This window comes from Manis javanica, chromosome 3 (genome assembly GCF_040802235.1).
Source record: "Manis javanica isolate MJ-LG chromosome 3, MJ_LKY, whole genome shotgun sequence".
Taxonomy (NCBI): domain Eukaryota; kingdom Metazoa; phylum Chordata; class Mammalia; order Pholidota; family Manidae; genus Manis; species Manis javanica.
In genome coordinates this window covers 121,123,514-121,138,156 of record NC_133158.1, presented here as the reverse complement: position 1 = coordinate 121,138,156, position 14,643 = coordinate 121,123,514, and the positions used below count along the sequence as shown (strand labels likewise).

The following is a 14,643-nucleotide window of genomic DNA, read 5'->3' as shown; positions in this document are numbered from 1 at the left end:
AAACTCAAAATGGATCAAAGACCTGAATGTAAGTCATGAAACCATTAAACTCTTGGAAAAAAAATAGACAAAAACCTCTTAGACATAAACATGAGTGACCTCTTCTTGAACATATCTCCCCGGGCAAGGAAAACAACAGCAAAAATGAGCAAGTGGGACTACATTAAGCTGAAAAGCTTCTGTACAGCGAAAGACACCATCAATAGAACAAAAAGGAACCCTACAGTATGGGAGAATATATTTGAAAATGACAGATCCGATAAAGGCTTGACGTCCAGAATATATAAACAGCTCATACGCCCATTAAAAACAAATAACCCAATTAAAAAATGGGCAGAGGAACTGAACAGACAGTTCTCTAAAAAAGAAATACAGATGGCCAACAGACACATGAAAAGATGCCCCACATCGCTAATTATCAGAGAAATGCAAATTAAAACTACAATGAGGTATCACCTCACACCAGTAAGGATAGCTGCCATCCAAAAGACAAACAACAACAAATGTTGGTGAGGCTGTGGAGAAAGGGAAACCCTCCTACACTGCTGGTGGGAATGTAAATTAGTTCAGCCATTGTGGAAAGCAGTATGGAGGTTCATCAAAATGCTCAAAATAGACCTACCATTTGACCCAGGAATTCCACTCCTAGGAATTTACCCTAAGAATACAGTCTTGAGAAAGACAGATGCACCCCTATGTTTATCGCAGCACTATTTACAATAGCCAAGAATTGGAAGCAACCTAAATGTCCATCGGTAGATGAATGGATAAAGAAGATGTGGTACATATACACAATGGAATACTACTCAGGCATAAGAAGAGGAAAAATCCTACCATTTGCAGCAACAAGGATGGAGCTGGAGAGTATTATGCTCAGTGAAATAAGCCAAGCGGTGAAAGAGAAATACCAAATGATTTCACTCTTCTGAGGAGTATAAGAACAAAGGAAAAACTGAAGGAACAAAACAGCAGCGGAATTACAGAACCCCAAAATGGACTAACAGGTACCAAAGGGAAAGGAACTGGGGAGGAAGGGTGGGCAGGGAGGGTAAGGGGGGGGAAGAAGAAGGGGGATATTAAGATTAGCATGCATGGGGGGAGGGAGAAAGGGGAGGGAGGACTATACAACACAGAGAGGACAAGTAGTGATTCTACATTTTGCTATGCTGATGGACAGTAACCGTAATGTGGTTTTTAGGGGAGACCTGATATAGGGGAGAGCATAGTAAACATAGTATTCTTCATGTAAGTGTAGATTAAAGATTAAAAAAAAAAAAGAAAGAAAGAGAAGGGGCATTACTCCTTGATAAAACTATTGGTAAATCAAAGATTAACACATGCTTTAAATATCCTTAATGTTGATCACTTAAAGGGTGTCAGATGATCAGCTATGGAGGTACTCTTTTCTGATAAAACGCCTTTCTCTTAATAATAATAATAAAAAAAAGCAGCTCCTGTGTGCTGACCTCCAATGAGTTCTACACAGTGGTATAGAGGGCATGTCAAAGTGTGGGCAAAGGGTCTGTTTGTTTCTATGCAGAAGATTAAGGCCTAGCTTGGCTACCCAGAATATGAACTAAGATACGATATGAGGAGGAGCTTCCGGCATCAGCACTCTCTGGAGGACTCGTGCCAGGGGAGGATCATCAAAAAGCCTCCACAGGGATCCGGACGACGCTGTGGTTGTGGCTGCGTCCACCCCACCGTTTCCTGGACTTGCCATAGGAATGAGGAGGGAGATGTCTAGGCTGGCATGTGCATACAGCGAGACAACGAGTTTGACCGGATCTGTACTGTTGGAACTCAACCAGGAGTTGGGAGGGGTGCAAGGTATAGCACTCCAAAATCTTATGACTGTAGACTATCTACGGTTAAAAGGACATATGGGAGGTGAACAGATCCCAGAAATGGGCTGCTTTAATTTGTCTGATTTCTCTCAGACGGTTCAAGTACAGTTGGACAATATCCATCATATCATAGACAAATTTTCACAAATGCCTAGGGTTTTCTTGGCTTCACTGGAGATGGATGGTAATTATAGATTTGCTTTGTTTATGTCACCATATTCCTATTATGTTAATATGTGTGTGCAAATTAGTTAGTAGTTTAAAACCTATACATACTTAAGGTACTCTACAAGAAGATATGTCAAAGAAATAATCAATCCTCCAATGTTTCCTTCCATATGCTACCTCTATAGCTTTTCTTCTTCCTTCCTAATTACAACCCTTAAATAGAATTCGTGCCTCATATTGAATTTATCGAGTATCATAATTCCTCCAGGTGGTAAAGATACCTCGAGACAAGTGCTGGGCATAGAAGCCACAGGGCATAAATCTGCAAAGAAGTAAAAAGCTAACCTTTTCAAACAATATGGCTTCTCTCTCACTTACCAACTTTACATTTCCCTGTATGGCCCCGGAAGAGGACTGGTTAGCCAGAGACGGGTAAGATTCCTCAAGGGAGGAACAACCTAAGACAGGCACAGTCGCAGGGGGGCCATCAGGTGAGAATTTGGGGATCAACAGAGGTGAGGCTGAGAACCTCACCCCCCTGCTTTGAGAGAAATCTTCTGCGTCCATGGATGTTTTGCTGCCCTTGTCTAGCCTGGATTAATACTTAGTCCATAGGCACACACCTGATCATCTACATTTGCCCTCTTACAGCACTAAACTATGTTTTCTACCTTTATCTTGCATCTACCTACCACTTCAGCATTTTATTAAAAATAAAAATAATAATAATAATAAAGGGAGAAATGTGGGATCAACATATAAATCAAGTACAAAAATCAAACAAATATTCATATTTGACCTGATTGTTTATAGGTCATAATGCGTGATCAAAACCGAAAGTTTCTGTGATGAATGCCCTTGTACTGTTCACCATGTAAGAATTTATTCACTATGTAAGAATTCGTTCACCATGTAAGAACTTGTTCGTTATGCTTCAGAAGATTGGAGACTGACGAGAATTAGACTTGAGATGGATTAATGATTGTGCATTGAGCATTGACCCCCCTATACTGAATTTTATTGTTGTTAACAACCATTTGATCAATAAATATGAGAGATGCCCTCTCAAAAAAAAAAAAACAAAAAAAAAAAGGAAGAAGAAAAAAAAAAAAAAAGAAGACGATAAAACTCAATTAAGTGAACAAGGCAAATGGAATCCTTATAGTTTACTATCCCCTTTATGCCTCGTGGTCTCAAAGTATGGTTTAAAAAATACATTTCTTTTTTTAATTGAAATATTGTTGATATACAATATTTCAGTTGTGCAACAAAGTGATTTGACAATTATATACATTACTAAATGCTCACCATGATATATGTAGTTACCATCTGTCAACATACAAAGAAATTACAATATAAAAAACATGTACATTACAACATTCTCAATTTTCTGTTAGAAATTTCAATTTCTACTAATAAGGTATTCAATATTATTTTTGTTTCCTATGATGTTATACAATTAGAAGGATCATTAAATACTGCAGGAGAAAAAACTAACTTCATCCCACCTGAAAATGAAATTATGCATGTATTAGGCAGAAAGAAGAGACTCCCATGCCTAACTCACAGTGATCCATTCATGTTGTCCACTTGTACCGTATTTAGCTCATGAAGTCTGCTACACAGAGCTTGATGGGCACTAATTATATAATATAGTGATAGGAAACCAGAAAATGAATCATACTGTCAGATGCAAATTATGTCCTGAAGTCTGGGTCCAAATTGTGCCTCCCATTCCTCATTCATTGATGCAACACCAGTCAACAGAAGTTACTTCTTTATTTCCTTCCTGGCTGTTCTTGTAAAATAAAGTGTATCATAAGTTAAGGCTAAGTCTAAATAAAGTGTTAGCAACATAAAAAAAAAAAAAAAAAAGAAAGAACATATGGGATGTGAACAGATCCCAGAAATGGGTTGCTTTAATTTGTCTGATTTCTCTCAGACTGTTCAAGTACAGTTGGACAATATCCATCATATCATAGATGAATTTTCACAAATGCCTAGGGTGCCTAAGTGATTTTCTTGGCTTCACTGGAGATGGCTGGTAATTACAGATTTGCTTTGTTTATGTCACCGTATTCCTATTATGTTAATATGTGTGCGCAGTTAGTTAGTAGTTTAAAACCTATACATGCTTAAGGTACTCTACAAGAAGATATGTCAAAGAAATAATCAATCCTCCCATGTTTTCTTCCATATGCTACCTCTATAGCTTTTCTTCTTCCTTCCTAATTACAACCCTTAAATAGAATTCGTGCCTCATATCAAATTTACCGAGTATCATAATTCCTCCAGGTGGTAAAGATACCTCGAGACAAGTGCTGGACATAGAAGCCACAGGGCATAAATCTGCAAAGAAGTAAAAAGCTAACCTTTTCAAACAATATGGCTTCTTTCTCACTTACCAACTTTACATTTCCCTGTATGGCCCCGGAAGATGACTGGTTAGCCAGAGACGGGTAAGATTCCTCAAGGAGGAACAACCTAAGACAGGCACAGTCACAGGGGGGTCATCAGGTGAGAAATCGGGGAACAACAGTGGTGAAGCTTAGAACCTCACCCCCCCTGTTTTGAGAGAAAGCTTCTGCATCCGTGGATGTTTTATTGCCCTTGTCTAGCTCAGATTAGCACATAGTCTACAGGCACACACCTGATCATCTACGATTGCTCTCTTACAACACTAAACTATGTTTTCTACCTTTATCTTGCATCTACCTACCACTTCAGCATTTTATTAAAAATAAAAATAATAATAATAATAATAAAGGGAGAAATGTGGGATCCACATATAAATCAAGTATAAAAATCAAATGAATATTCATATTTGACCTGATTGTTTATAGTTCATAATGCGTGATCAAAACTGAAAGTTTCTGTGATGACTGCCCTTGTACTGTTCACCATGTAAGAACTTATTCACTATGTAAGAATTCGTTCACCATGTAAGAACTTGTTCATTATGCTTCAGAAGATTGGAGACTGACGAGAGTTAGGCTTGAGATGGATTAATGATTGTGCATTGAGCATTGACACCCCTATACAGAATTTTATTGTTGTTAACAACCATTTGATCAATAAATATGAGAGATGCCCTCTCAAAAAAAAAAAAGATAAATCTATGTTAATGGGTATGTAGTATTTAAAGAGTAATCTGTGACATGAATAAAGTTGGGGTGGAGTTGTAAAGGAGTAGAGTTTCTTAATGTAATTAAAGTTAAGTTGCTATCAGTTTAAAATAGAGTGCTATAACTTTAAGACATAATGTAATTGCAGTGGTAACCAAAAAGAAAATATCTATAGAATATACATAAAAGGAAAAAGGGGAATCAAAATGTATCACTAGAATAAAAAAAAATCAGCAAAACACAAAGGTAGTAGGAGGAAAAGAGGGACAATAAAGCTACAGACATACAGAAAACAACAAAATGGCAATAGTAAGTTCTTTCTTATTAGTAATTACTTTAAATGTTAAGGAATTAAACTTCCTAATCAAAAAACATAGACTGACTGAATGGATTTTTTAAAAAAACCGGATGAAAGATCTGACCAACTGACAAAATAACCAACTTTATAACTCAAGAAATTATGAAAGAATAAAGTAAACCCAAAGCCAACATAAGGAATAAAATAATAAAGATTAGAACAGAGATAAGCAAAATAGAGAATAGAAAACAAAAGAAAAAAATCAATAAAACTAAAAGTTGTTTTTGTGAGAAAGACCAACAAAATTGACCAGAAATAATTGATAATTGACAAGCATTACTTAGACAAACACACATTCAAATATCTAAAATCAGAAATGAAAGAGGGGACATTACTAACTGACATCACAGAAATAAAAATGATTTTAAGAGAATACTATAAACAGTTGTACACCAACAAACTGGGTAACCTAGCAGAAACCAATAAACTCCTGCAGACACACAATGTGCAGAGACTGAGTCATAAATAGAAAATCTGAACCAACAAGGAGTAAGGAGATTAAATTATTCATTAAATACCTTCCAAAAAAATTCCAGAATCGGATGACTTTACCTGGAGAATTCTACCAAACATTCAAGGAATAATTAACACCAGCCCTTTCCCAACTCTTCCCAAAAACTGAAGGAGAAACATTTCCAAGCTCATTGTATGAGGCCAGCTTTATTCTAATACCAAAACCAGACAGAAATACTTCAAAAACAAACACAAACAAAACCTTCAGATTAGTATCCCTGATGGATACTGATGTAAAAGTCCTCAACAAAATACTAGCAAAGTGAATTCAAAAACATATTAAATGGATTATAAATTACAAGTGGTATGTATTCCTGGAATGCAAGGATGGTCCAACACATAAAAATCAACCAGTATAATACATCAAATTAACAGAATGAGGGGCAAAACCAAACAATCGTCTCAACTGACACAGAAAAAACATTTGACAAAGTTTAACAAACTCCCTTTCATGATAAAAACACACAACAATCTAGGAATAGAAGGAAACTATCTCAATAAAATGAAGGCCATTTGTGAAAAGCCCACAGCGAACATCACATTCAGTGGTGAAGGCCAAAAGCTTTTCCTCTAAGATCAGGAGGGAACAAGACAAGGATGCCCATTTTCACTTCTATTCAACTTAGTACTGGAAGTCCTAACCAGAGCAATTAGGTAAGAAAAAGAAATACAAGGCATCCAAAGTGGAAAGAAAGAAGTAAAAGTACCTCTGTTCACAGATGACATGATCTTATGTATAGAAAACCCTAAAGATGCCACAAACATGAATAAACTAATTCAGTGAAGTTGCAGGATATAAAATTATATAGAAATCAGTTGTGTTTTCATACAATAGCAATGAACAATCTGAAAAAGGAAATTAAGACAATAATTCCACTTAACCTAACAGTAGTTTCATAAAGAATAAAGTACTTAGGAATAAACCTAAGGCAGTAAAAGACTTAGACACTGAAAACTACAAAACTTGGATAAACAAAATGGAAGAAGACAGAAGAAAGTGGAAAGACATGCATGTTCATGGATTAGAAGCCAATGTTGTTTAGATGTCCACACTATTCAAAGTGATCTCTGGATTCAGTGCACTCTCTATCAAAATCTCAGTGGCATTTTTTGCAGAAATAGCAAAAGCCACTCTAAAACTCTTTTGGAATTTCAAGAGACTATACAATTTTGAAAAAGAACAAAGCTGGAAGACTCACATGGCCTGATTTCAACATATTACAAAGCTATAATAATCAAAACAGTATGGTGTGGTATCAAGACAAACAAACCAAAGGAACAGAATAGAGGGTCCAGAAATAAGCCTTTGCATATATGGTCAAATGATCTTCAACAAGGGTGCCAAGGTTACACAACCAGGAAAGAACAGTCTCTTCAAGAAAGGGTGCTAGGAAAACTGGATATCCATACACAAAAGAATGAAGCTGGACCCTTATCTCACCAGATATACAAAAATTAACTCAAAATGTATTAAACACCTAGATATAAAACCTAAAACTGTAATATTCCTACAAGAAAATGGAAACTCTTCATGACATTGGATTTGGCAATGGTTTCTTGGACAGGACACCAAAAGCGCAGGCAACAAAAACAGAAATAGACAAATGGGACTATATTAAACTTAAACCTTTTTGTGCATTAAAGGACACAATCAACAGAGTAAAAAGATAGCTTAGGGAAAGGAAGTAAATATTTGCAGATCATGTATTTGATATAGGATTAACATCCAGACTATATAAAGAACTATAATTCAACAACAAAAAGTCAAATAACTCATTTTAAAAACAAGCAAAACAAGAGACCATCTCCGAAGATAATATAAAAATGGCCAACAAGCGTATGCAAAGATGCTCAGTATCATTAATCACCAAAGAAATTCAAGTAAAAACCACAAGATACTGTGAATACAAAATGTTATCTTGTTTATTAGCTTGTCTACTGTAACGACAGAAAATAACAAGTGTTGATGAGAATGAGGAGAAATTGGAACCCCTGTGTACTGTTGGTGGGCTTGTAAAATGGTGCAATTGCTATGGAAAACTGCATTAAAGTTCCTTAAAAAATGAAAATAGAACTACCATATGATCCAGCAATCTCACTTCTGGATATATATCCAAAAGAATTGAAAGCAGGGTCTTACAGAGGTATTTGTACACCTGTGTTCATAACAGCACTATTCACAGTAGCAAAAAGTGGAAGCAACCCAAATGTCCGTTGGTGGATGAAAGAATAAACAAAATGTGGTATATCCATATAATGGATATAACCTTGAAAAGGCAGGAAATCCTGCCACATGCTACAACATGGATGAATTTTGAAGACATTATGCTAAGTGAAATAAGCCAGGCCCAAAATGACAAACACTATATGATTACACTTATAAGTGGTCAAATTTATAGAAGTAGAAATTAGAATGATTAGCTACCACAGGCTAGAGGGAAAGGAAAAAGGGGCATTGTTGTTTAACAGGTGCTGAGTTTCAGTTTGCAGGATGAAAAAGTTCTGGAGATCTGTTTCACAGTAATATGAATATATATAACACTACTGAACTGTGCACTTAAAAATAGTTAAGCGAAATAAACTAAAGACATCCTATATGACCTTACTTACATATGGAATCTAAAAAAAAAAAACAAAGCAACAAAAAGTTCATAGACGCAGAATACACATTGGTGGTTGCTAGAGATGGGGTTGGGAGTGGGGGTGGGCAAAATAGGTGAGTGTGGTCAAAGGTACAAACTTTCAGTAATAAAAAAAAATAAGTTATGGAGATGTAATGTACAGCATAGACTACAGCTGATAACACTGCTGTGTATTTGAAAACTAAGAGAGTAAATATTAAAAGTTCTCATAACAAGAAAAAAATTGTGTATCTATGTATGGTGAGTGATATTAACTACACTTACTGTGGTGATCATTTTACGACATGTACAAATATCAAATCATTATGTTGCAGACCTAAAACTAATTTAATTTATACTAAACTTCTTAGAAATGGCCTAAGCTGGTAAAACTTGTTATGTGCTTTTTACCATAATAAAAAAACTTGTTTAAAAAAAAAGGAAAAAAGGAAAGGATGCCTTCTCTTTCAACTTAGGAGTATTTTTCTGTGGGGATATAAGGTCTGAAATATCTATAGCCATGCTGTCATCTCCAGGGGACTCCCAGGCACCTGAGGAAGACAGAGCAGAGAGAAAGGCCATGGGTCTTTGAGCCCATGGCTCCGTTGACCCCAGAGTCACTCTACCTCAGGACTTCTTGTTCCATGACATGATTGTTTCTTATTGTTAAGCCACTTGTTATGTTTTCTATTACTTGAGACCCAAAGCATCTAACAGATGCATTACTACTGCCTTAAAATAAACATATGCTTGAAGAAGCTCTCTGAAATGTAACTTTCAGAGAGCAGAGCTTTTTGTCAGCTTTGCTCACTGGCACACAGAACAGTGCTTGGCCTACACAGCAGGTGCTCCATCAATATTTGTTAAATGAATTAAAAGAAAGTTTAGGATCCCTCTTCTCCTAAACCTTCCACCTCCTACTCATCCCCATCAGGGCTCAACTTAAATGTCACTTACACAGAGAGGCCTTCCCTGAAACCCCCAAATCTCTTTCTGTCTTCCTAAAACCTTGATTAGGACCTCCAATTACATGCAGTCATTTCCCACTATAGCACTTCACATAGCTGTGCCTAACTATGTACTGTTGTAATTATTTCTTTAGTGACTGTCTCTCCCAGTGGACTGTACACTCCATGAAGGCAGGAACTGGGTCTTGTTCATGGTTGCCTCAACCCCAATACAGCGCTTAGCTCAGTGTGGCACTCAAAAGTATTTATTTCAAAGATATTCAAACTCCTATCTTGGCTCTACACAAAAATTTTAAAATCAAATTTATAAATCTGTCTTTTTGGATTTATAAGTTGCTTGCACCTACATTGAAGGACCAAGGATGGTGTTATTTATAAGTAAGTTCTCAATAACTTGGGTGAAGGTGGGGCTACTTCTTCATATGGCATTTGGGGAGTTTCAATGGCCCCATATAGATTAAATAACGCCTAAGTGAAAGGTTAGAGTCCCTTATGAAATCTGAGAGTTGATTTGCAATGTTTTTCTTCTAAAGACTACTTTAATATTCTTGTTTTTAGAACCCTCTTACCTGATTTGCTAAATTAATTTTACATTCAATTTATCACTCAGTGCTTCTCTATAAAATTGCCTCCACTCAGAGTACATTTTGCCAAACTGATATAGAGCCTTTTTTATTATATTGTCTATCCCATTACCATTAATTTATTTATAGTACTAAGTCAGTTGGTTTAGTAAGAACTGTGTTTGCCATTCAAACTGTGCAACACTCAGGAATCCTAAGTAGCATTTTGTAAAAGAAAAGAGGGGCAAGATAAAGAAAAAAAAGAGGAATAAAATAGCCACTTGGATACCAGTTTCTACTACTTATGGAAATGTAATCCAATTTTAAAAGAGTGCAAATGGTTTAGGATTGTGGTGGCAAAAGTCATTTTTCCAGAACAGTTAATGATGGTTTTGATGACAGTGTACATTCTATACACACATTGTCCTCCATGATAGCCATCAGCCACACACGTGACTTTAAATTTGAATTAAAATAAAATATGCAGTTCCTCCAGTGCACCAGTCACATTTTAAGCACTGAGTAGCAACAAGTGACTAGCGGCTATTGTACTGAACAGTGTGGTTATAGAACACTTCCATCATTGCATGGCACTGGATAATACTGGTCTATACATTCCTACCAGTAATTACTACCAATGAGTGACAGAAGCATTTGGATTACCAAGAAAAACATACAAGGGGAGAAACACCAATAATATAAAAATATCTATTTCCTACTGTCTTCTCCTTGGAAACAAATTTCTTAAAAATAATCCCTCCCTTGCTCCCTTTTCTGAGTAATAGATTTACAGCTTTTCAACAACTTCTTGGGTTAAATGAATGAGAACCTACTCTTATTCTCTGACGAGTGATCTGGGCATTGCATGGAAACTCACAGTTTGGTCTCATCAGCCTCCTTCTGCATGATTTCAAGAATCATGCGGCATGCTTCAGATGTCCCCTCTGGGGTGGCGTGGATGGTGACAGGTTTCTCTGCAGCCCCAGAGTTTTCCTTTCTATGGATGTCTACCCTGTAGGAAAAGAGTCAGGAGCCATAACACAATGCCATCTGGGACAGGATCCTAGACCAAGAAAGCATCGCACCAGCCAAAGTACAGCAAGGACACAGACAAGAAAGTGTCACTAGCACGCTTCCAACCAGTGCCATTCTCCAAGAAGGCAGCAAGCAGTGCTGGGGTTCTTGTGCCCAACTTGAATTATTTGCAACTCCACTTATTTAGAAGGAAATATTTCTTACAGGAGTGTTGTGGGACACAGGCACAAAGCCAACTTGGTAATGATGCCAGTGGTAAATGAAGTATTTTGTGGAGTCTTTCAAGTGACCATAGAAGTGAAGAGTAAAGTGAGCAGGATAATATAGCACAGCGGCACAGTGCCAGTCTCTGAACTGATTGCAGCTTTTAAAAGCCGCATGTTAATCCAAATCCAAACACCAAATTCAAGCAAACTTTATATATTTAAGTGTGGATAGAAAACAGAGGCATGCCCTCTCTCTCTGCCTCTCTTAAGTTTTTGGTTTCCTTGCCACTGACAGCCTGTCTTCTTCCAGGCTCTTATAGATAATGACTTAAAAGCTCGACGACTTTATCAGACTTCTTGGGTAGTTGTGGCCTTACTTGTTTCTGTTAACTTTCAAAATCACATAATTGATTGTATCCCTTTTTACACTGCCTGTTAGAAAGCCCAGATCCAAGTCTTTGGCCTCCTTCTAGAAAATTGGCACATATTTTGAGAACTAATCTCACTTCTATTTAAACTTGTTGCATTTTTAAAGCCACTTTAAACAATTTTTGGAATAAAAGACATATAACTAAAAATCACTTTTGCAGTGAAACAAACTTGGAAGGAAAAAAAAGGGCTGATTTTAAAACAAAGGGAACACCAGACAATACTTGCCCTCTCTACTATCTCATGACTTCAGTCCCGTGCCTTCTTCATATCATGATGCTGTGGTCTTATGGACATACAAAAATCAACAACCCCACAAGTCATTTTATCCACTGTATCTCTTACTATCAGTTCAGTCTCTAAACAGACAGAAAACTAAACACTCTAACGTACTTTATTTCTTGCTTAGTATGGCAGAGACTCACCCACTTCTTCTATGCAGCTACTGTACCTACGTGGTCTCACAGGACGACTACCACCCAGGACTCTGACTAGGGAGGGGAGGTAAGAGCCAAGGTGAGTGAGTTCTGGGATCCGGCAAACCTCAGCCCTATACCTCTGTTGTTTTGGAAATAGATTTCATTCACAAGCATTCCTTAGCTTATGAGAACAATTCTTGGCTGAGGTCATTAGTACCTTCTTTATGAACCTTTAGTGCTTTCAGGGTGTGACCTTTAGGCTCCCTGGCATGAAAGCTCAGTAAGCCTCTGGCTTCGTGTTAGTCTGTTAGTCGTTCTGTCCAAACAGCACAGCCCCACTGCCGAGGCAAGCGACAGCGACCCGAGGGCGGCCGGGACCCACCAGAGCTCGCCCGGCCGTCTGAAGGAAGCAAGGAGCCCGGAGGCACGTACCGGGACTGGGTCTGCTTAGTGATGTTCTTTATGGTCAAGCCCTCCTTTCCGATGATCGCACCAACAAACTGGGTGGGGACCAGGATCCGCAGCGGGAAATCAGTCTGTCTGGCCTGAGAAGAGCCCCCGGGCGCGTGGCCTTGCTCCCGGGAAGAGTGGTCCCCGCGCTGGGCTCGCTGAGGGGGCGGAGGGGAGCTCACCTCTTCATCCGGGATGTAGGAAATCTTGAAGGAGTAGTTCTCAAACTGATGCCCACTTAGCTTCTCGACGGCTCTGAAACGCAGCAGGGGCAGGGAGCTCTGTTAGAGAGCAGCGTCGGAGAAGTCTGCAGGCTCGCACACGCTCGTTCGGTCCTGCTCACTAGCTGCGTCTGAGTGTGGCTAAGCCTCACTGGGGACAGGCAGCGAGGAAGGCAAGCAAGGCCGATGCCATCTCTGTGCCCTTTGGAGCTCACAGTGAACAATTAAACAAGTAATCACACTGGACAGGCCTGGTCAGATCTGATATACAATTATGCTCTCTGCTTTTTTAAACACCCAAGGCTCTATCCCCCTCATCAAAAACTTTATAAATACTTGTATAAAATTATGACTCACTGTTTCTCATTTTAATCATAATACATATTTATTATTGAAGATTCAAATAGATAAGCACAAATAAGAAAAAAGTCCTAGTCCATCCTAGATCATTCCTTTCTTATATATAAATTATTTATAAAAATGGAATATTATACATATTATCTAATCTTTAAAAAAACAATACTCTGAACATTTTCCAAATCATTAAGTATCCTGCAATTTAAGTTTACAGCCTATTTAACATTCTATTGATTTACCATAGTTTTTGCAACTGATTCTATTGTTAGATATACACACACACACACACACACACACACATAATATATCCAATCATTTACTATTACGTACATGTTGCCATGGACATTTCTGCAACTGTAACTTTGCACACTGGACAGTTCCTAGTTGAACTGCTGAGTCAGAGAATATGTAGCATTCTAACCTTATTAAGCATTGTCCAGTGTCCGTCTGAAAAGGTTTCAACATTTCCAATCCCATAGCAGTTAAGAGAGCTTTTATTTCCTTGAGCCCTCAAAAACAGAGTATTATTATCATTTTAAAATATTTATCAATTTGATGGGGAATAAAGTGGTATCCTACTACTGCATTTTAAAAATCATACATGAAGTAGAACAATTTTTTCACATTTTCTGCAGTGTGTAAAAACATTAACCCTATTTCACATGTTTTTGGCATTATGTGAAAATAATAACCCTTGGTTAATGTTTAAGGTTTGTGGATTTATTTTACAGCAGCATCTTTTCAATTCAATAAAAGCAACAAAGTGATATCACATACAGAAACCCTATCTAAGTGGCAGCTGGACAAGAACTGTAAAGGTGAGTTATTGATACACATCCTCCTTACATCTGTGTGGCAAAAATCAAGAGCAATGAACTATTGCCTTTTTCAGTAAAACATTAACTCTAAAAACTATCAGTATGAGTTAAGTATGTCTTCATGTGTATTGAAACCTTGAGAAGGAAGTAAAACTATAATCTTGGAATGAATAACCAAGGTTATGCCACATCTATAAAGCATGACTGTGTGTGACCATAATTCTAATCTCCATGACCTGATAGGCACTTTAAGGACCTACTATGAAAAGGAGCCTGGTTTTTGTTTTTGTATTTTAAAAAACTCAATCCCATTGTGCTAACAGCCAACCGTGAAACTAACCATCTCTGAATAAATGTAGTCACAAATGGGAACTAAGAAATGAATGGGGTAGAATTGATTAGCCAGCCATTCCCAGACAGGTCTCCCTGATGTCGATGGCATTGAGTACTGCTCCTTTTCAGTACCACACAGAAGAAAAACTGATGTTTTAGGATCACTTCAATGAATGTGGATAGACATAGGCTTGTGCTTCTTCCTCAAGGTG

The 14,643-nt window shown here is 37.6% G+C and overlaps 1 protein-coding gene across 5 annotated transcripts in view; it reads right to left on the bottom strand.

The window, feature by feature from the left end:
* The window catches only part of IGF2BP2 (insulin like growth factor 2 mRNA binding protein 2), a 178,137-nt gene that overhangs the window by 34,110 nt on the left and 129,384 nt on the right, over positions 1–14,643 (bottom strand). For all 5 annotated transcript variants that reach the window (XM_037024253.2, XM_073231964.1, XM_037024254.2 and 2 more), the window contains exons 6-7: positions 12,685–12,957; positions 11,041–11,175 (exon numbers count right to left, since the gene is read on the bottom strand). In XM_037024253.2, coding sequence (XP_036880148.1) covers positions 11,041–11,175; positions 12,685–12,957 — 408 coding nt within the window. The remainder of the gene's footprint in view (positions 1–11,040; positions 11,176–12,684; positions 12,958–14,643) is intronic.